We start from the raw sequence: 23456 nt of genomic DNA on the forward strand, positions 1-23456 counted from the left end.
ATGAATATTATTGTTATTCTAAACTATATGGATGAATTTTGATAATGTGGATATGTGATGGATCTGAAATTGAATATAATATTGCCTCATCTGGCAAGCATGTATGTCTACGATTATGTAGACATACATATATAGTTACATATATAAATATGTAAATAAATTGATTTACATAGTATGGTTTTAATTTGCTGGAGCTGCCTGGGGAGGCGTGGTAAATGGCATGCATCTTAGAAGAACCTTTGAAGGCTATTGGCTAAAGACTGTTGTTTTTTCGGGCATATGAGCTTGTAACAATCACTTTAATTTTTGTGATATGGGAGAAAAAGATTAATCAATGCTTTCAAAAACAAATGATTACTTAAACCCTTTTTATAATCATTAAATTAGAGCACATTCTTTAAAAACCAGTATATATAACTACGAAGAATGTGAGTCACCAATTCAAATCTCTTCGCTAAGCTCATGATCTTCTGCTTGATCTCAAGCTCATTATTCTCTTCATAAACAGACGCCTTTTAATGTTCTTCATCATATTTTTCCATCATAGAATCAGTTTCTAAAGCTATAATTGGTTCAGGTTAGTAATAATAATCCTCCTAATTATCTTTTATTAGTTTGATAATATTTGTTGTCATTTCTTCATCAGTTTGTTGTATATAAATCAATAGTTAAATTCACTTCGATTGAACACCTCTATTATTAATCGCACCAAACTTGACATCAATTCTTACTGTAAAAACCAGAAAAGTCCATAAGAATGTAAGCGAATCATATTAATGAAAAGACAAGATTAACATGCGTGTAAGAGAGAACATGAACCACCAAATTGATTTTTGAAAGTACGATAAATATGTGTGAGATTTTCTAGATACATGAAGATATTTTTGTGCATGTGTGCTCAGATCTATAACATAAGTGGCTACAAATTGCAGAATCTAAATCAAGTACTAGCTGACAAAAGTCAGTATATATATATTCTTTTTTTTGTCACAGGTTATTACAAAGCGAAGTTCCAAGTTCGTTAATCTTCTTGAGATCTTGACATTCCTTGGAAGATGGAGAAGCTTCTTAATCCTTACGAAAAGCAATACATGAAAATGGCTATGCTCAAACATGAAGAAACTTTCAAGCAACAGGTAATATAATTACTGATCATCATTAGTCGATTCTAATCTATTTCAGCCTACGTCATAAATATGAAAATGAAAATAAATATATGTTTCAAATGCATTTTCAGGTAAATGAACTTCATAGGCTATATCAAGTCCAGAAGATCTTGATGGAAAACATGCAGATCAACAAGGGAAATAATGTAAGCTCAGGACTAGAGACTTTCAACAGAACAGTTGACCATGAGACTGACCGGTTGGCGAGAAGAGATTCCGGTAGTAATAATACAGATATTATGGACGAGAGTGAGATCGAGCTAACGCTTGGACCTTCACGTTACAGTGGTGAGTTGATGAGAATGAACAAGAAGAATAAGAACTCTTTGCTGGAGATGATTGACGGAAATTTAAATTCCGATGGCCGGAGTTTCTGGTCGTCTTCGACAGGGTCAAGCAATAACAATCACAACAATCTTGAAGAACAAGTAATCCAAGAGAAGTTGATGAAACATCAGAATCAGAAGCAGCCATGGCTTCGAGCATTGACCTTGAATATTATTTAATAGTAAATAATATTCATATTAACTAGTATATTCTGAAATAGATTTGCATTTTTTTTTCTTTTTCCAATTTAGTAGCTTTTTTTTTTAACACGCCTCTTATCAGGTGATCTTTTTAAGTTTTACAAGGATTTTCTTCTTTAGTAGGTTTTTTAGTAGTTATTTTCTAGGTTTAAATAAAATCAATATGAATGTCTAACTTTGCTTTTCTTTTTTTTGAAACTAATGTCTTACTTTGGTTAGGAAGATATTAATTATTTCTGAGTTCAACAGAAATGTGCATTGCCAGACATTGTCATATTCACATTATAGTTATCTATATCTACATAAGGTTCGATCTTTACATTATACAAACAAAATGGAAAAAAAAATTGTATTATTTTTATTATTATTAGTAATAAATGAACAATAGAGAAGAAGATACAAAAGGGGCCAATGATGAAGTTGTTGTGGGACAAGAACATGCACTTCGTACTGGCATGTTCCCTTCAGACTTCAAGCATCGCCTACTTCCTCTGATTTAGTTCTGATAATTATATTATAATTTCCAAATTAAAGGAAATAATTATATTATATACATGACCCACAATCTTGTGTGAGATCATTGTCAGCTTTAGAATCCCATGTTCTCGGTATCTAACTATCTATGATATATCCTCAGAAGCTCCATAGGTAAAGCTCCAATGGTGTATTTGTAATATTTTGATGAATTGAACAAGCTGAAATTACTTGTTACAAAAAAAAAGAACAAGATGAAATTACTTTCATTCAAGAAGACATTACCAGCTTTACGTACAAACAATTAAAAGAAATCAAATGTCTATAAGTTGAAGACAAAATAAAAGATCCTTTGAAGCAAAACTTAGATGTCCAACAAAAATTAAAATATATTCATATGTTTATACTTTATATATTACTAGGAATTGTACCCGCGCGATATCGCGTGGCAGCTCAGTGCAATTAAAAATTTCATTACATTGTAAAGATAGAAAATGATGTAAGTTTCATTGATGTGGTAGTCTTGTAAGTAGAGTATTAGTTGTTATAATGTGATAAAAATGTGAGTGTTATTACATAAGACAATCACAATCGCAAGATAGATTTAATTACATTTTTTGTTTACTTATGAAAGTTAGAATTGTTTGGTTAATAATTTTTATTACCTCGAGTTTTAATGTTGAAAGACTGAGTTACCTACTCTGGTAAATGTATCATACTACCTGTTATCTTAATAATATTTATAATAAAAAAATTAAACAGAAGACATTCAAGCCTTTCTAGATATAGCTATTATTTTAAAGTAAACTAATATAACAATTTTTAACTAATTTTGTATTTTAAATTAATTTGTTATATTAAAATGTTAAAAACCAGAATAATCTGTGTCTCTTCCGGTTGACAAAGTGGTAGCTTGTTTTTTTTCTTGTAGATGCACAATTTTTTTTTTAACGGCTGATATAGATAGGCTTGGAACTCATTATTTGAAATTGTTAGTGCATATAGGAGGATGAAGAGTTACGTTGTTTCAAACGTAACGAATATTCTTTGCTAAACTCATTTTCAGTAGGTGTAATCGCTGCTTTTCATTTTATTATCTAACACATGTTCTAATTTTGTTGGATTAATTGTATAGTAATTGTAATCTTATTATATAAAGTACACTTTGTTTCTCTCCTGGTGCTGCCATGTCACTAAATAGGAGAGGAATAAGACGCCACATATTCTCTCTTTTTTAAGTGTTCCGAACCTTTCGTTTCGTTTGATCTTTAAATGGGCTTAAATGTTTGTTCTTCTTATTTTGTTAGAGTTGTAAACGGGCTTGGAAGTGTTGTTACTTTGTGGGCTAGGAATCAAATTAATTGGCTTTCACAAAAAAAAAAGGTTACAACGTCGTCTTCTTCATTGGTACCGACTGAAAATTATAGGGTTCTACGTGCTTTGGAGCTCCGAATACGTCAGGCTTTCATTGGAGGTTCTAGAAGGTTGTCTGAGACAAATATTCGTTTGGAATCTCTGTGATGATTGCTGTTCCTGTCGTTTCGGTTTACATTCATCTCCTCCGATTCGTTACAGAATGAAGTGATTCACCGTCATTAACAATCTCCTTAACTTTTTGGACCCACACAAAGCATGATTACTCATTCAATGCTCTTTCTCTCCCTCACAGTCGGTGGAACTCCATCTATAAATAAAGTTAGACTTCATCCCATGAACATCATCTTCACCGTTCCTAATACAAGAAAAATGTCTTTTTAGTATAATGGCTCACTCATCTATAGTTTTCACTGATTTGAGATCCGGCTGTTGCTCTTCCACCGTGGTGTTGCGCCTTCTCCGGTTTTGGGAAGCAAGAAATGTGAAAACGCTTCCTCCGACAATGGTACGTCATCACCCGCTTCTGGCCATATTTCTTCAACCCCCGTCGAGATTCCAAAGCCCGCTTCGGTTTCCATAGAGGGAGTGCCAGCTAAATCTCCAACGGAAAGCTCCTCCACGTCTGATAATGGACGACACGAGACTGATTTTCCAACCACCGCGATGGAAATCATTGTTTCAGGATGCGAAGTGGGTTAATGGAACTTGGAATCTGAAACAATTCGAGAAAGAAGGCAAAACAGATTGGGATCTGGTAATAGTTGCTGGTTAAATCCTCTTAAGCTCGAATCTTCATTTCAGTTCTGCCCTTATGTGATGTAATTTGTAGTAATGTTTTGTTTCAAAATGATAATGTTTGAAACAGAACGATGTAGGTATAAAACCAGATAATGTTGGTCAAGGACATCTATATTATTAAAAAAGAAGTACCCATATAAATTACCCCCTTAGTTTTTCATTTTATTTACACTCCAATGCTACTAGAGTTATAAATGATCATTTGTTTTAGTAATATTGTCTTTTCCAAATAATAAATGTATTTCCTAATTCTAATTTTACCAACAAAAACGGGAAACAATGACTTGAACGTAATCTGTCATTACTAATTAAAATATAGTGTCAAAAAATCTTAGGATAATGAAATAGTTTAATAATTCTTAACTGTAGTCTGCAGTTTTTGTTGGAATGAAATTTTTTTATAAAGATGAGAAAATGTTTAAGTGTTTGAAGAGAAAGAAGTTTTGTGAAGAAGAAAGATTATATAACCTAGAAGATGATTTTATTACTTGTTACAAACTTGGATTAATTCTTGGTGATGCAAAATGAGAAGAGAGTGGAGGTATTTTTAGCCTCCAAAGTACAAAATATCTTACATATTTTAATCTTAAATCTAGAGAATTCTACCATAATATCTAAGATTTTTTATTATAATTATCTAGATAATTCTATGAGAATATCTAGATTTTTATTCTAAGGAGGTGGAGGATGATTCTAGATATTAGACTAAGTTTGGACTAAAATGATTAGTAAATTATTAGCCCAAAATGTGATCCAAATCAAGTTTAACTTTCAACATCCCCTCTTAAACTTGATTTGGTTACTCCTAGCAAACTCCTCATCTTGATAAAGTCTTCTCGCTTGAGTGGCTTGGTGAAGATATCAGCTACTTGATCATTTGTCTTCACATACTCCAATTGCACATCCATCTTGGTAACACATTCTCTTATGTAGTGATAACGAGTATCGATGTGCTTACTCCGATCATGGAAGACTGGATTCTTCGCCAATGCTATTGCCGACATGTTATCCACAAAGATCTCTGTTGGCTCCTCTTGTGGTAGGTTCAACTCCTTTAGCAAGTTTCGTAACCAAATAGCATGGCAAACACACGAAGTAGTTGCCACATACTCCGCTTCACAAGTAGAAAGAGTGACAATCGGTTGCTTCTTTGACATCCATGTGAAAGCGGTTTCTCCAATAAAAAACACGAAGCCACTTGTGCTTTTCCGGTCATCTACATCTCCACCCCAATCGCTATCGCTATATCCAACAAGCTTGTAATCGTCAGAAATAGAGTAATACAAGCCAAAGTTGATTGTACCTTTGATATAGCGTAGGATCCTCTTGGCTGCCTTGAAATGAGTTATTGTTGGATGCTCCATGTATCGACTCACAACTCCAACTGCGTGTAGGATGTCGGGCCTTGTGCACGTTAGATATCGTAAGCTTCCAACCAAACTCTTAAAGAGTGTTGGATCCACACTCTCTCATTCTTCTTCCTTTGATAACTTGACTCCACATTCCATTGGCGTGGAAACTGGATTTGAGTCATCCATCTTGAACTTCTTAAGTACCTCTTTAGCATATCCTTCTTGAGTAATGAAGATTCCATTTTCTTCTTGCTTTACTTCAATGCCAAGGTAGTATGACATCAATCCAATGTCGGTCATCTCGAACTCCTTTGTCATCTCCATCTTGAAATCTTCAAACATAATCGGATTGTTGCCCGTGAATATCAAGTCATCAACATATAAGTATGCAATCAATATATCATTGTTTTGAGTTTTGATATAAAGTGCATGCTCATATGGACACTTGATGAAGCCTTTCTCCTTGAAGTACTTATCAATCCGAGTGTTCCATGCTCTTGGTGCTTGCTTTAATCCATAAAGCGCCTTCTTCAGCCTTAAGACTTTGTCATCTTCTCCTTTAACTATGTAGCCTTGTGGTTGCTCAATGTAGACTTCTTCCTCAAGGTCTCCATTTAAGAAGGCTGATTTGACATCCATTTGATGTATCCTCCAACTCTTTTGGGCTGCCAATGAAATGATTAGTCTAACCGTTTCTAAGCGAGCAACTGGAGCAAATACCTCATCATAGTCGATCCCGGCTCTTTGACTATAGCCTTTTGCCACCAATCTTGCCTTGTACCTTTCAACTTCTCCTTTAGAGTTCTTCTTTGCCTTGTACACCCACTTCACACCAATTGCCTTGTGTCCATTTGGAAGTGAAGCTAACTCCCATGTATCATTCTTTTGAATCGACTTGATTTCCTCATCCATTGCACTTCTCCATGACTTCTTTTCTTGGGCTTCTTCAAAGTTCATAGGCTCGCAATCCGCAAATAGAAAAATAGAGTAAGATTGTCTTGATTTTCGGTTACCTCGTAGATGTCTTGTAGACTTCTAAAACGTGGAGTCCTTTCACTTGAGCTTTCATCTCCTTGAGAACTTGTTGTTGGTGAAGTTGGTGGTGTAGCTGGCTCTTCTCTCGGTTGCTCCACATTCTCTTCTTCAAAGGATGGAAAGAAGTTGTAGTCTTCATTATTTGATCTCCAATCCCATTCTCCTTCTTCATCAAAGATGACATTCCGACTAATGATTGTCTTCTTTGTTTCAGGATTGTAGAGCTTGTAGCCTTTGGAGTTAGCGTCATACCCAATGAAGATGTACTTCTCACTTTTATCATCTAGTTTGCTCCGCTTCTCGTCTGGAACATGAGCGTGAGCAATGCTTCCAAAGACTCTTAGGTGTGAGACTCCAGGCTTCCTTCCGCTCCAAGCTTCTTGTGGTGTCTTTTCTAAAACACTCTTTGTTGGAGAACGGTTTGATATATAAACCGCACAAGCAACTGCTTCTGCCCACAACTCCTTTGGTAGCTTCTTACTCTTGAGCATGCTTCTTGCCATCTCAAGTATTGTCCTATTCTTTCTTTCCGCTACTCCATTTTGTTGAGTGGTTCTTGGCACCGTCAACTGTCTTCGGATGCCATTATCTTCACAATACTTAAGAAACTCCTTGGACATGAATTCTCGTCCTCGATCTGATCTTATGGACTTGATCTTAAGACCACTTTCCTTCTCAACATGGGCTTTGAACTTTTTGAAATTTTCAAACACTTCTGATTTTTGTTTCAAAAAGTAAACCCATGTTTTTCTTGAAAAGTCATCAATAAAGAGAAGGAAATAGTTACTCTTACCAAGTGAACTTGGTTTGATTGGGCCACATACATCTGTATGTATGAGTTCTAGTGGCTTTCTTGCTCTTGTCTCCGACTCCTTTGGAAAACTCATCTTGAATTGCTTTCCAAGTAAGCAACCTTCACACACTTGATTTGGATGATTGATGCAAGGTAATCCTTTCACCATTTCTTTCTTGGAAAGTAGCTCTAAGCCTCCAAAGTTGAGATGCCCAAATCGAAGATGCCAAAGCCAAGATTCCTCCTTGTAGCACATCTTGAGACATCGTGCAATGTCATTTTGAATGTTTAGGACAAACATTCTATTACTTGACATCGGCACCTTTGTGATGAGATTATTTGCATTATCTCTTAAAGAAAGGCTATTATCTTTTAGTCGAATGTCATAACCTTTCTCTAAGAGTTGTCCTAGGCTCAAGATGTTGGTCTTCATGCTTGGAATGTAGTAAACGTTGGAAATGAATTGATGATCTCCATTCTTCAAGCGGATGAGAATATTTCCTTTACCTTTCACTTCCATCTTCGATTCATCTCCTAAAGCCACATCAGTTTTCACCGATTCATCAAGCTCCACGAACATGCTTTTATTTCCACACATGTGGTTGCTTGCACCACTATCAAGGTACCACTTGTGAACCTCATTTGGTTCATCTTTCTTGTAAGCCATCAACAGCATATCTTCTTCCTTACGCCGTTCTTCAACATAGTTGGACTTCTCTTCAACTCTATTGTTGTTTGGAGTTTTGCACTCAGAAACATAATGTCCAAATTTCCCACAACTATAGCATTTGATGCTTGATTTATCGTACCTTGATTTTGGGTTTCCTCTTCCACGACCTCCTGATGAATTCTCTCCTCTTTGGTTGAAGTTGTCTTTATATGGTCTCCAACCTCGTCCATTTACACCACAACCTCGTCCTCGGAAATGACCGCCACCACGTCTTAGATTGCTTCGGCCACTTTCTTCCTTGTGATCAATTCTCATCTTGAGAACTTGCTCCACAATATCTTCTTTCTTCTTCTTCTTTTCTTCATAAGCTTGTATTGATCCAAGAAGTTGCTCCATCGTCATAGTCTCCAAGTCTTTTGTCTCTTCAATAACGGTGACGATATGCTCGAATTTTGAATCCAATGATCTAAGAACTTTCTTCATGATTCTCACCTCATCTAACTTCTCACCATTTCTTTTTAGGTTATTAGTAACCGTCAATACTCTTGAGAAGTAATCTGAGATGAGTTCTCCTTCCTTCATTTGTAATGCTTCAAATTCTTCTCTTAGAGTTTGAAGACGTACCTTCTTAACTTGTTCCGCTCCCTTGTAAGATGTCTGAAGCTTCTCCCATGCTTCTTTGGATGTCTTTGCTCCAGCAACCTTCTCAAATGTATCTTCATCTAATCCTTGATAGATTAGACAGAGAGCCTTCTTGTCTCTCTTCCTTGAATCTCTCAAACCATCCTTTTGAGTTTGAAATAGACCACCATCATTCTCCGGTTCATTGAAGCCTTTCTCGACTATCTCCCACACATCATGTGCTCCTAAGATAGCCATCATCCTAAGACTCCAATTGTCATAGTTGCTCTTAGTGAGCAATGGAACTTGGAAGGGAACACCATTGTTGCCATCTTCAAAAGGAACCTGGCTCTGATACCACTTTGTTGGAATGAAATTTTTTTATAAAGATGGAGAAAGTGTTTAAGTGTTTGAAGAGAAAGAAGTTTTGTGAAGAAGAAAGATTATATAACTTAGAAGAGGGTTTTATTACTTGTTACAAACTTGGATTATTTCTTGGTGATGCAAAATGAGAAGATAGTGGATGTATTTATAGCCTCCAAAGTACAAAATATCTTACATATTTTAATCTTAAATCTAGAGAATTCTACCATAATATCTAAGATTTTTTATTATAATTATCTAGATAATTCTATGAGAATATCTAGATTTTTATTCTAAGGAGGTGGAGGATGATTCTAGATATTGGACTAAGTTTGGACTAAAATGATTAGTAAATTATTAGCCCAAAATGTGATCCAAATCAAATTTAACTTTCAACGGTTTTCTTCTTCATCTATAGGTGATGAACATGGAGGATAACTTTATTCTAAGAAAAAAATTAAACTTCATGACTTCAAGTCTTCATTGCTATGATACATATTAATAATTATTCTTCCGAAAGTCAATGTTCAGTCACGTTCTCATAGGTATCATATGGATATATACTCAAGGCCCGTCTGGAAATAGAAAGTGGAACCCTGAGCCGAAATTTTTTTTTGGGGCCCTTTTTGAAGAAAAGAAAAAAAATAAGGTTTTTTTCCTAATTTTTTTTTTTTAAAAAAACATTGGGCCCTAGTCTGGACTAATTTTTTTTTAAACGATGTAATGACCCTTGTGCAAATGCACTCTCAGCACATGCACGTGACCGGGCCTTATTACTGTAACCTATAACAAAGATGTATACATATTTATTTCTTGAGAAAATTCCATATTAATACCCAACTTTAATTACTATTTCTAATTTAATACACTTCTGAGAATGACCAGAAAAAAACACAAGCTAATTTTTTTTGCTCTTTTAATACTTCTACTAAATCCCTTGTATCTATATTAGGTTGCCTCGTTAACGCCATTACTGAAACTGTTAACATCCTAAAATAATCGTTAATTTCTGTCGTTTAACACTAATCCATGGTTAATAATCGTTAACATATAATCGTTAACATCCTAAAATAATCGTTAACTAACCTTAAGTTTTAAATATTCTCAAAGGAAACCCTAATTTATCTTCACCATTAATAGAGAGAGGGAAAGAGATTCAGAGAGAGAGAAGGACAACGATACAGAAACTGAACTTGTGACTATGAAAGAACTAAAAGCTTTGTTGCCTTAATGTAAAAACTACAAATTGTTTTTCATATTCAATAGAAATAAGTTTCTGAAATACTCTGTTTTCTTTCATAAAAACAGAGCACGCTGATTACAAAACAGAGCTTTGTGTGTCTTGTTGAAGAAGAAACAATATCTTCTAACAACAGCTTTGACAATTTGTAACCCTATCGTTGGGTGGGTTTTGTTTTGTTTCTGTGATTGTCCATGGCTTAAAGTAATTAGTTGTTGCTCTTATGCGCTTGTCTTGTTGGTCGTGTCTGATTGTGGTATTATTTGTGTGGTTAGTCGTGTTGTTTCTCTCAAGTATTTGTATTGTTTTGACAAAATCGTTTAAAAGCTTAATAACTTGACAAATATCCAAAGACATCATCATAACTAGAATTTTAAAAGCTTAACTTGAGTTCTGAAACAGAAGACAAACATCCAAAGATAACATCATAACCAGAGATTTAAAACAAAAGACAAATCACATATTCATTCCTTAGAAGCAGACCCTATAACTCTTGAACGGTCTCCATAAACTTCAAATACTCTATCAGTAAATGGACTTATGTAGACTCCATGCCCCCTTGGAAAAACCTCTCTACGTGCTTGTCCTCGTCCAGGAGGACGTCCACGGCCACGACGTGTTGAAGGTGGCCCTGCTGCTGCATCTGTTGCAGTTGAAGAAGATGGTATTGTCGATGCCTCAGGACATGAAGATGTAACATCAGGTGCGTTGATGGAAGGTTCGGATTGTGTTTTCTTTTGTCTCTTTGGTCGTTTTGGATTTGTTTCTCCTTCCCCCTGTAATGTTAAATAATTCCCATAAGAAGCTATCATATACTATCTAGTGGCAATGGTGAAATATATACTTACAAACAATTTAAAAGGTCTTCCACGTTTACGTTTTGGACCTTGAACCACATGAGCTGCATTCTTACAAGTGATTCGGTTATGTCCAATCTGTTGGCAATTACCACATGTCACTGTTCTGCCATCACGAGTCACTCGATAGGGTCTTGAAGGTGACTCATGTGCTGCTTTAATCCTCTTTTTCTTAGGACGTCCGAGCATTTTCCTAAACCCTGGAACTCCAATGGGGTCTTTACCAGTCTTCTGCCAAAATGTTTCTCCATTTACTGGTTTAATGTTGTCTCTGAAAGTCTCTATCCAAACCAGAGTCTTGTAGTAATAATCAACATAGCTGCATAGAAAAGTAACAACTTCAGTAACGATTCAAACCACATCATGTAATAAAATGTACAATAACTTACTTAGCTGGATCTTGATTGCTGTCGTTGATGACCCGAATTGCATGTGAACATGGGATGCCGGTGAGGTCCCATTCTCGACAAACACAAGTTTTTTAGGCGAAGACTCACCTCAAAGCTACAATCATACAAACTTACTTCATACAAGTTATCACTACTCTTGTATATGGTACAACGATTGCTTGTTTCTCGGTTTGTTTCCAAAGTAGTAGCTACTTTTTTGGGAAAATCAAGCAGACATTGGTTTGCCTTCACCCATCTACGGGAAATGCGCAACTTGCCTCCTAATTGCTTCCAACATCTTAATTAGAGGTAACTCTCTGGATTTTTTAATTGTCCTATTGAAACTCTCAGATAAGTTGTTGCAGACATTATCAGATCGTGCTAGATTGGAGAAGAAAGCACGAGACCAACTGTTAGGATTAGCTGCCTTCAAGTCGTCATGTGCTTCTCTATCAAATACACGCAACTCATCCATCCTTGAATCAAATTCTGGAATTGTTCGACTGTAAGCCACCCTCCAAAAGAAAGGTCTATATTCTTCACTGCTGTAAGTCTTCCTCCAATTAGCGTACACATGTCTAGCACAATTCCTATGTTCTGCGTTTGGGAGAACTGTTGCTAGAGCTATTTCCAAACCCTGAAAAATTAAAAAACAATTAATGAACAGAGAAAGTAAGAAGTGGTTATGTATTGTTCTTCATAAAAAAAAGTGGTGATGTATTATCGTGAATAGTCATACCTTTTGTCTGTCTGAAATGAAAGTAAAGCCAGTTCCTGAACGCAATCCCAAGTCCGCTTGCAACTTATTAACAAACCACTCCCATGACTCTTTGTTCTCTCCTCTAGCTACAGCCCAAGCTATAGGATAAATCCTATTTTCTGCATTTCTCCCTACAGCTGCTAATATCTCTCCTTTTAATTCTAACCGAGAAAAAGCCCCATCTAGTCCTATCAAAGGGCGACAATATTTCTTCCAAGTTCTTCTAAGTGGTTCAAAGTACACATAGAACCTATCAAATACCTGCCTCCCATTCTTCTCAACTGTTACAATTTCTGTGCTGCATTTGTTGTTTGATCACTTTAACTCGGCTTCATAATCCCATAGCTTTGCAAATTGTTGTTTCTGTGTTTCCAGCACCATGTCTAATGCAATCCTTCTTGTTTTTTTGCACTTATATATCGAAACTGAGACATTGTACTGGTACATCAACTCATCTTTGATATCTGTACTTCTTATTTCAGGTCGTCTTCTAGCTTCTTCTTTGAACAGTTTCGCGATAGTACCTTGTTTCGGCATCCGAACTCTTCCTGTTGGCAAATGGCAATGGATGTCTTCATATACATTAACCATCCACTTGAGGATTGGTTTCTCAACTGAACAATATATCCTCCATTTACAATTCTCATGGGTGCACACAGCTGCTTGTTTTGTTGACTCCCATCTATTAAGTTTGACATCAAACTGTGTCTTCAACACATACCTTAGCAACTGATCTTTGAACTCATCACCATTATTGAAAGTTTTCATTAGCCACAGATATGGAGGCTTATCATAGTCTGCACGGCTTCTCTGTGAGGTTGCGTTCTTTTTTCTTCTTGTTTTTCTTTCTTCTTTGTGAAAATTTGCCCATTCTTCATCTGTATCAACTGGAGAATCAGGATACTCATCTCCTCTAACAGGCTTCTCATTTCACTTTCTTCAGCAGGAGCAAGGTTTGGTTGTGTACACTCGGTCTGTGCAGCCTGTGAAAACAGATTTTGGAATCGAACATCTTCAGCTCCTTGACCCAAAATATTTTCTTCATCCTCCGACTGATGACCATTTGCAGCTTTTTCCTGTTCTTCTCTAATTTCATTCTCATTCATTTCTTCTTCATCACTGATCTCCTCTCTATTTTCATCGTCACTCTTCTCATCCTCACTCTTCTCTTCATCTTCACTCTTCTCTTCATCCACATTCTGACCATAGACAATGTACAAATCAACTTCACCACCAGCTTCAGTTTCTTTACACAACTTCCTAATCTCGGCATCTTTGTCTTTGTATATCGATCTAGCCAAAGAGATATCTTCTTTCACTGCCTTATACCAAACCTGCTCTACCTTACTTTTGATTCCTCTGTCTGATATGAACTCTTCGAAAACTGACCATGTCAAGAGATCCGGGTCGACAAACAAATCTCTAACACTAACTCCGCCACTGTAAGAGAACTTCTCTTTTTCGTATGACATAGAACCGCCATAGTGAATGTTCATCTTCAAAGCACCATCAATGTCACTGTAAACACAAAACAGCAACTATGGGTGATTCTCAGAAGAATTAAAAATTGTAAAAACAAATTGTGATCACGATGGCTTCTAACTCTTACCTCATCTTCGTATTCGCAAGTCACTGTCTCGCTGAGTCTACACTGTAATGACGAACATTCCGTCAGAGAGAAGCAATCGATGATTTGTTTTGTGAAAATCAAAGAGAGGTTTTGGGGAAGTTAGGGTTTTCGATGTGGAGGGAGTAGAAAGGTAAACAAATTGACATCGTTTAAGCTTAAGGTTAGTGTATTAACCATGGGTTAGTGCTAAACGGCAAAATTAACGAGTATGTTACGGTGTTAACAATCTTGATAATGGCGTTAAAGAGCCAAAGTGACATGGACATATGGGCTTTCGTAGAGTTATTAAAAGAGCAAAAAAAATTAGTTTGTGTTTTTTTATGGCCACTTTTAAAAGTTGTGTATTAAGTTGGAAATAATAATTAAAGTTGTGTATTAATATGAAATTTTCCCTTATTTCTTTATGTATAAAATTCAAATCATCTATACAATCCATTTTCTAATCTTTCTAAACAAACCAAATCAATAGACTCAGAATCAAAACATAATATCTTTTATTAGTCTATCCAAACTTATAATTAATGTCGAATCTTTATTATACCCATAAAATATCGAAACTATAGCCTAAATTTTTGGTAGCTATTATATTTACGTAAATAATTATATAAACTTATCTTTTATATAGACCTGTGAAGTTGCTCTTCATAGAAGAATGAAACACTCGATCTTTGTATTTGAAGTATATTATTCCTGAAAACAAATACAAGATTAAGAACAGTAACAAAACAAACAGTTGAACAATATATTAATTTCTGCACAAACTTTTTGGTCTTCTTCTGTCAAAAGTTCACCTAAAGCAGGGTGGCTCAAGAACAGCAAATCAAAAAGGAGATTCTCAACTCTAATCAGACACAAACCATGTTTCCAAGCTCTAAAATGAAAAGAAAATAAAACATGCCATAAACACACACATATATCATATATATATGACATAAAAAATAACCGGTGAATGTGATGACGCTTAGCTTCGTATTTTTTTGTTGAGCAACATGATTCACATTAGTTGTTTCATCTCTATGTTCGCACACAACTTTTCTGGAATAAAACACAAACAAAATAAGTATATCAGAGTCAAAGAAACACACACAAAACGAATTCAGACAACCAACTATATCACTCCTTGAATTATATTCATCCCCGCTTCTCCCGCAGGTGCTCAATCACTCCTTGAATTATATTTTGGTTATATTAGTGCTCCATTATAATTTTTTGTCCCCTCTGTTTCCATGGGTTTCTAAGGGTTCTCGAACTTGTATTTTCTTTTCAATAAGTTGTATCTTGCAACAGTATTATTCTATTTACTTTCATTTAATACAAAGAAAAAATTTAAAAGAGAAGATTAATACTCGCGTGGTCGCGCGGTCCCTGGCTAGTGTTATGTTATTAGAAAGCTTCTTGCTTTGCCTTACTTTGTCTTGCCGCATGATGGACAGATGGAAATTATTTTCTATGAATATAACCGTGGAGTAATTAGGCTAAAAAGGAAAGAGCTTTCTAGATCTCTTATCTTTGTCAATAACTTTTCCCATCCACTTAATTATCAGTTTCGTTTCTAGTGAGGGTCTGATTGGTAATTGCTGTAGCTTTAAAATTTTTGCTGTAGAAAAAAATCTGTAAACTTTTTGCTGTGGCTTTAGATTTTATTGCTGTAGAATTTTATGGAAAGTACTAAAAAATTGCTTTGGATATTTGGCTCTGCAGAGCACTTGTACAGCTGTAAGTTATTTCAAGAACTGTGGTTTCAAAAAAAAATTTAAAGCTTGATTATTCTGAATTTGGTGTTTTAGAAATAAATAGGGCTGTGGACATCACCTACAGCAACTACCAATCACTCCCTGAATCTATTCTTCTTTCAACGTGTTTTTTATCACATTCAGGATACAAGTCATCTCTAGAAAGTTAAGTGAGACAACCCATGGTTTCCAAAGGTCACACCTTTGCACCATCTGTAGATTCAAATGCTTCTGCTACTACTACTGAAGTTTGTTCAAGTACTCCTTATGAAAATGGAATTGCGATATAACTTGGGTTCTATAGCGCCAGCAACAAAACATGAAGACAATCATGGTAACTTATTCTTCCTTTCAATCGCGTGTATAATTATATCAGTTCACTTAGTAAAATTCAGTTGGATTTACAAGGACTAATTGTCAGGGTGGCGAAAGAGCATGTGAAGAAGGGAAAAGCCGAAAGCTGCAATGCAGAACGAACAAAGGCAATAACTGAGCTCTAAATTCCAATAAGATGGTATATCTTCAGTTTAATTTGTTTCCATTTCTCCATTTGATTATTCTTAAGCTGGTTATCTTAGTGACTAAATTGATTCTATTGTGGTATGGTTGTTAATCTTGCTGCTAAGCCACCAACAGGCTGATCACATCTCTTGATAGTGAATGATAATTGCTATTTATCCCTATTTTTTTCTTGAGGATGATGTAACAATGAGGTACATCTCAACGGTACTGTTACAATCTAAGGAATAATGCATGTGGTGTATAGCGAAACAGTCTAGAAAACAGACCGAGTATTACCGTAAAAATGTTGTGGAAGTTTCAGTAGAGCACAAAACCACTGTAAAATTTTGTTTCTTTATCTGATTATCCATCTATTTCTACGAAATGATATTGTCCTTTTATAGGTAAAATATTAATGATTAAATTCTTATATCTTTATTCTTTGTTAAAAACTCTGAAACTTTTTGTAAGTAAGTACAGATAAATAATCAATTTAAACTACCTTACTATATTTTTTTATTTACAAGATAACAAAATGCTATAAAAATTAATTTGTTTACAACAAATGATCAGTAGCAAAACCATATCATATTTATGAGATAGTGATTCTATGTCTATCATTTCATTTATAATTGTTATTATATATGTAAAAAAAAAAATTAATAATCTTTTTGATATTGTTGTCATCAATTTAAAATCAGAAAACACATAAAAATTTACATATAAATTCTACATGAAACTAACAATTTAATATTGCAAAACTCTGTAATCAAAATGTTAATTTTGAATAGCAATCTGCGTGTAGCCGGAATATCTACCAAATATATGAGAAAACATTTTGAAACAACCACTCTGATTAAAAAAAAAGAACATTGTTCCATTCAACTCATTGGAAATATTGTATTAAGCAATTAAGTCAAACACAACTATTCTAAGACTCAAAGTCCTAACACATTAAATTTTTAATTAACTACAAAAACAATCTCAACAATCTATTATAAAAATAGTTAACTGCACCGATTCATTTACGAAAAATAATGATTCATACATAATATATACCCAAATATTCAAAATAGAATGAAATATTAAAAAATTATTTTAAGAAAATAAAATTAAGCGCGGAACTACCCTAGTTTATAAATAAACAAAAGTATCAAAACTCACTCTTAAGATTCATTGAAATATTATTACTTATAATAATCTAACTGCAGCTAAAAGAATGTCGAAAATGAAAGAGACACCCATTGAGATGTTCAATACAAGAAAAGGCACACTTGGTAATTTTCAATTAAAAGATACATTGTTTGACAGATTTGTTTAATTCTAATTATATAGACTCAAATCATTAATATTTGATTTATTTAATATTTAAGTTATGTTTACTATTACTGTTTATTAAGTTAATTAGTAAACGTTAAGTTTTAGATGATATCTAAAAATATACTTTCAAACCAAATATATATATATATATATATATATATATTTAAGATCATATTGTAAATTAATTATATATAGGTAGAAAGACATGTAGTTATATTGAATAGTCACAATTTTTCAATTTAAATAGTCGCATTCTTCCAATTTAAAGGTAGTTATTTTGAAAAGATACATATTATGAATAGTTACAACTTTTCACTTTTTAAAAGATACTTATATGAATACTCACAACTTTTAGACAATTTTTAGAAAAGACACAACTTTCCAACATTGAACTTTTAGAAACTCAACCTTTCATGCATCTTTTACAAAATACACAACCTTTCAACATAAGTGGATTCACAACCTTCCAACATTGAACTTTTAGAAAATACACAACCTTTTACACATCTTTTACAAAATACACAACCTTTCAACATAAGTAGATTCACAACCTTTAGAATTAATGGAGATTGCTATTATTAGTAGATATGTTTTCAAGAGATGGAGTGTCTACGGTCTTTAGGTTTTTGTAAAACTCACTCAGCTATTAGATCTCTTGTTGCTGTTGATGTTGTTGTCATGAAAATATCTCTCTTGGCTTCTTGCTATTAGGTACTTGGGACAGATATGATTTAGTTGCGTATCTAAACAAGTACCAGTTAGAACTTGAACCACAACTTGAAGCACTCGTTGGACGGTATGCAAATATTTTTGTATAGACATATGAGCTTTCTGTGTGTGTTTCCTTGTAATAATGAGCTAAAAGCTAAGAGAATGGTATGCTGAATCATTCTGGTTCAATGGAACACAAACACAGACACAGCAGGAAACCTTGGTCCAAATTCATCAACACAGATAATCAGCACCTAGTCCCACCTGAGGTTTACTATTTGTTCTTTGTTCAGAAAATGGTTTTAGTTGGGGTTATAACAGGTTGTATCTTTAAAGTTTAAACCATATAGGCGATTGGTTTCATGGGACAAGGTGCTCCGGTATGATCATCTTTATTCAATCACATTTAATTTTAAGGTAAACAGATATATGATTTGATCATTTTTGAAACAGGGGCACGCTTACTTGGCGCAAGTTAGGGAAGCAGAAACGAGCAGAATGAGAAGTCAATGAAACTCGGAGATATCTGTCTGAAGATGAATTGTAGTGTTCATCTTTTCTTCAAGTGTTTTAAACAAGAGCCATGTTTTCTTTTTAAGACTCTCGTTAATTCCACGTCTAATATGTTAAAAAAGCTAATTACACGTATGTTATGAATCAGAAATTATATTATTTAAAAAGATAGAAATGGGCCTTTCCAGTGGAAGCCGATTAGTAGAACAATAATTAACAAGATAAGAGGAGATGCTCGTGGCAACAGAGTGAGGTTCCCGCGAGAACTGCGTGCAAAGGAGCATCTGCCACGTGGCGGGAGAGACACTCCACATGTCAGAAAAAACCAGAACTAAAAAAAACAGATTTGGTTATTATAAGTTTTTTTCTCTGGCTCTGCGGTGCTTGCCACCTTTCAGGTGCTCTGCGCCACTCACCTTAAATCTTCTTCAATCAACGCTATTCTTTACTCACAAGGAAACTCAAACCAGATAGCTCAATGCTCAGATTAAACGCTAATTACCCTTTCTTTCCCAAGAAATCCCACCGAGTTTGTAATAGAAAGCTCGGGACTTACTATGATTCTTCGTCGACCTTTAAACACGGCGGAGTTGGCGATGATGCTGATAAGAAGAAGCTGTTTCTAAGAGTTTCTGTGAAAGCAATGAAGGAAGAAGGTAACGGAAGTGGAAGCATGAGTTTCTCTGGACAAAGCTGGGATCCTAGTTCGGAGATACAAGTTCCTTCAGAACAGAGACCTGTAAGGATTACATTTACATTTGTCTTTCTTTTTTTCTTTCTAATTAAAGATTTAAAGGTTTTTAATAATTAATACCCTTTTTTTTTTGTTTGGTGCTTAGGTGAATGAGTATTCGTACTTGAAGGAAGGGATGTTGTATTCATGGGGAGAATTGGCTCCAAGCCAGTTTTTTCTTCGTCTTGGTGGTCTTTGGCTTGTGACTTTCACTGTTCTTGGTGTTCCCATCGCAGCTGCTAGCTTTAATCCTTCCAGAGTGAGCTTCGAATCCTTTTAGCCTCTCTCTGCCATATGAAGATGTGTGTTAATACACTCTTTTTACATATTAGAATATAATTTCCTTGAAAAATGTTGCAGGAACCTTTGAGGTTTGTTGTAGCTGCAGGTACAGGAACCTTGTTCCTGGTTTCATTGATTGTCTTGAGAATTTACCTGGTATTTAATAGACTTCCCTTGCCTCTCCCAGCTTACAATAATTTCTGATGGATTCCAAGGAAGTTTGACTTATTTGTTGTTAGGGATGGAGCTATGTTGGAGATAGATTACTTTCTGCGGTTATTCCATACGAAGAGAGCGGATGGTATGATGGCCAAATGTGGGTGAAGCCACCTGAGGTTTGCATTACAAAGTCCTTTAAATATGTAGAGAAGGAAACTCAAAATTTTAGAGAATACAATCCTTTTAAGTGTTAATCTAGAGAAGACAAAAAAAAAAAGAAACTCAGAATTTTGAATATGTTTACTCACTACAAAGTTACCACCGGTTTCCATAGCTCTAGTATTCTATGCATGTTTGGATATAAACACTGGAAGGAATGAACATACCTGGTCCACATGCATCTTTGCATGTTGAGTTGATCTACATAATTCAAAAATCAAGAGACTGATTAGATAATTACTGTGGCTGTGAATTTGTGTTTCTTAGGTATTGGCTCGGGACAGGTTGTTAGGTTCTTACAAGGTAAACAATGTTCTATGGCAATGTTTATTATTCAATCAGTGATGAAAAGGCAAAAATGAAAGAAACTCATGCACACGTTTGTGAGTTTCAGGTGAAGCCAGTAATCAAGATGCTCAAACAAACATTGGTTGGTACAGGAGCTTTACTCGTTTCAGCATTTGTGCTATTCGTCTTTGCAACACCAGTCGAAGATTTCTTTAAAACCACTTTAAGAGCAACCAATGAGGTTTCTATTTCAAGAACCAACAACAACAAATTCAATATGAGGTAATATCACCCACTTGAAACGAACTAGTTTTTGGCTTTTGTTGAAACCAAACTCACCTCATTTCATTACATATATTACCAGGAAAGAACAATTGCTTCGGTTGCCAATAGATCTTGTGACCAATGATGACTTGGCAGCCGCGGCGGCTGAGGCTGCTGATGGAAGACCGGTCTATTGCAGAGACCGCTACTACCGTGCATTGGCCGGTGGTCAGTACTGCAAATGGGAGGATCTTGTTAAATAGTTTTCAAAATATAGAATAAGAACACTTATGAGGAGTGTTTCGAAAAGAAAAAAAAAGAACACTTATCAGTTTCTCAGTATTGATTAAAATGGCTTACTTGTTAAGTTCGTTCGATGGGCTTCCAACCTAAAATCAATTGGTAATTAGTGGAGTGGTCCATCTATCTTATATATTGCTTAGGATTCCTTACAACTACCGACGTGGGACACTTTGTGTCTAATACGCCCCTTCGAGATGATGGTTTTTTAAGCGTCAATCTCGGAATGCTCGGGCAAAGATCGGTGGGCCAACTTTGGACCAGATCAATAGATCAGGTTGGACTGCGTAGATCGGGCTCTGATACCATGTTTGTTAATATGAGAAGCCAATGTCCATCTTCTTATGCAAGGGAAGTACCTAAAACTATACTTATTCTTGTTTGAATAGGTTTGCCCCTTGAGAATTGATGCATGTGTGTGTGCATTGTTTGAATAAGGTACTTGGAGCTCATGATAAGAATCTGGTCGTGGATCAAACCCTTTGTTGATGGCAGGATGTCAGAAGAAAGGGGAGACAAAGAACCAGCCACATTGAGACTTCCAAGCAGTTTTGAGTGTAAAGTAAGGAAGACATTGGTGCATGCTTGCCATTGAAGTAAGGCTATGATCCAGGGTTTATGAGTCCCTAAACTTGATCATAAGACTCATAAACCCACTAGCCAATCCCTAAGCTGAGGGTGGTTGCACTCTTTTTCCCTAAGTGATGGTTTTATCCCATGAGGTTTTCCACACTTAGGTTTTTTTAATGAGGCAAGTACTCTCAGTTCCAAGCTTGCCCAAGGATCTCCTATGGTCAAGCTTGAGGGGGAGTGTTGAAATGAAGAAGAAAATAGAACCAGAGTAAAGAAGTTAGTTCAAGATCAACTGAGAGTTCATCAAGAGAAACCAATGATCCATTGTTGAAGTTGAATCATAGACAGTCAAATCGTGGACAACAAATCGTGGACACTTGACCATGGACAATAAATAGTGGACAGCTGAACAGCGGACAGCTGAATCCAAAGTTCCCAAATATGTTTAAGCTTCAAGTAAACTAAGTTTGGATGCAAAGGTTTATTTCTGGTCAGAATTGGACCACTACAAGAAAAATGAGTTTTAATAGCAGACCGAAATAGCGTTTTTTTACGATTGTGCTATGTTTGACATACCCATTAGTCTTAGATAGCGTTTGTATATTTAGAAACGCTATGATAAAGTGGTATATTTGGAAACGCTATGATAACATATGGTTTTTTATATGTAACACTCGTGTTTAATAGCAAAACATGATTAAAAATGCTATGTTTGGTTTTTGAATCCCTAAACCCTAAAACAAGTTTTTAAGCCCTAAACTCTAAATACAAACTTTAAACTCTATTTTAACATCAAATCATAAATTTAACTTCAAATGTTAGATATAAATTCAAAAATTAATCTTTTTTCAAAAATTTATCTCAAATCTTAAAATCAATATCCCAAACCATTAAGTTTTAAACCCTATACTCATACATTTATTCTAAACTCTACAAGTAATAAAAAAAATCTCAGTACTAAACCTTAAATCATAAACATAAATCTTAACTTTCAAACAGTAAAAAATTTAAATCACCAACTTCTAAATCATAAACATATAAACTCTAAAGCATATAACAAAATAATAAATTCAAAATCAAAAATATAACTCTTAAGTTTGTATATAAAAAATACTTAACATAACTCTAATTATTCAAACCCTATCATGAAAATTTTAAAAATCATAAATCCACAAAATTCAAATCTAATTTACATAATCTTTAAATTTAGGCAAATTTTAAAAGAATTAAAAGGAAATGTAAAACAATTTTTTTGCCCTTTTTTTATGGCCATTGATTGAGTATAGTCTAAAGGTTAAAATTATTTTTTTTTATCAATTTTCAACCTTCTCTTTTATTGGTTGACTTTTTTTTTCGAGGATCGCAATTTTTAGCCATTGATGAAATATAATCAAATGGCCACAATTCAATCTCTCCCTTTCTCATTTATCTTCTCCTTTATGAAACAGATCAAGTCTTTCCAGATCCTCTCTACGACGTTTTCACCTTCTTCACCACTCACAACGATTCCGACTTCTCCTCCGCCACGGCTACTCCCTCCACGCTTATCAAGCCTTGCTCTTACTCCTCCTCTTCTACCTGCGGCGATGAATCTCACCCTTCCGGCGACGACATCAACAAGCGAATCGATTAAATGATCCAATCGAGGTCAGACCTCATCCTCTTTAAGGGAAAGTCAAATCAGACGGTTCTTGAGGAGGATAACGATATATGACAATTGTGGGCTGAGCCGAGGACGGTGGATTGAAGGTATGGTACTTCGACGGACTCTATAAATAACATATGGTTTCTACAAAATGGCCTTTGTC

At 35.0% G+C, this 23456-nt stretch overlaps 4 protein-coding genes and 1 long non-coding RNA gene across 5 annotated transcripts; 2 read left to right on the forward strand and 3 right to left on the reverse strand.

Annotated features, from left to right (window-relative positions):
* The first annotated feature begins 343 nt into the window (after nt 1-343).
* Nucleotides 344-2012, forward strand: LOC125592594. The gene is made up of 2 exons (XM_048767864.1): nt 344-1136; nt 1238-2012. Exons 1-2 carry the CDS (start codon nt 1056-1058, stop codon nt 1670-1672), a joined length of 516 nt encoding a protein of 171 aa, XP_048623821.1. The 5' UTR covers nt 344-1055; the 3' UTR covers nt 1673-2012.
* Nucleotides 2013-10880: 8868 nt separating this feature from the next.
* Nucleotides 10881-13190, reverse strand: LOC125592446. The gene is made up of 6 exons (XM_048767612.1): nt 12742-13190; nt 12402-12645; nt 12074-12299; nt 11771-11777; nt 11265-11592; nt 10881-11192 (listed from the first exon to the last, which is right to left on the reverse strand). The coding sequence occupies exons 1-6, from the start codon at nt 13188-13190 to the stop codon at nt 10881-10883; spliced, it is 1566 nt and encodes a 521-aa protein (XP_048623569.1).
* On the reverse strand, nt 13190-14036 carry LOC125592447. Its single transcript, XM_048767613.1, has 2 exons — nt 14032-14036; nt 13190-13940 (listed from the first exon to the last, which is right to left on the reverse strand). Exons 1-2 carry the CDS (start codon nt 14034-14036, stop codon nt 13190-13192), a joined length of 756 nt encoding a protein of 251 aa, XP_048623570.1.
* Nucleotides 14037-18982: 4946 nt separating this feature from the next.
* BNAC09G07320D (protein CONSERVED IN THE GREEN LINEAGE AND DIATOMS 27, chloroplastic) lies at nt 18983-22204 on the forward strand. The gene is made up of 7 exons (XM_013855861.2): nt 18983-19569; nt 19670-19822; nt 19924-20001; nt 20085-20180; nt 20491-20526; nt 20618-20793; nt 20876-22204. The coding sequence occupies exons 1-7, from the start codon at nt 19309-19311 to the stop codon at nt 21036-21038; spliced, it is 963 nt and encodes a 320-aa protein (XP_013711315.1). The 5' UTR covers nt 18983-19308; the 3' UTR covers nt 21039-22204.
* LOC125592595 lies at nt 19749-20231 on the reverse strand. The gene is made up of 2 exons (XR_007328451.1): nt 19999-20231; nt 19749-19850 (listed from the first exon to the last, which is right to left on the reverse strand). It is a non-coding gene; the product is annotated as an uncharacterized LOC125592595 (long non-coding RNA).
* Nucleotides 22205-23456: the final 1252 nt, after the last annotated feature.

The sequence above is a fragment of the Brassica napus genome, chromosome C9 (genome assembly GCF_020379485.1).
Source record: "Brassica napus cultivar Da-Ae chromosome C9, Da-Ae, whole genome shotgun sequence".
Lineage (NCBI taxonomy): Eukaryota > Viridiplantae > Streptophyta > Magnoliopsida > Brassicales > Brassicaceae > Brassica > Brassica napus.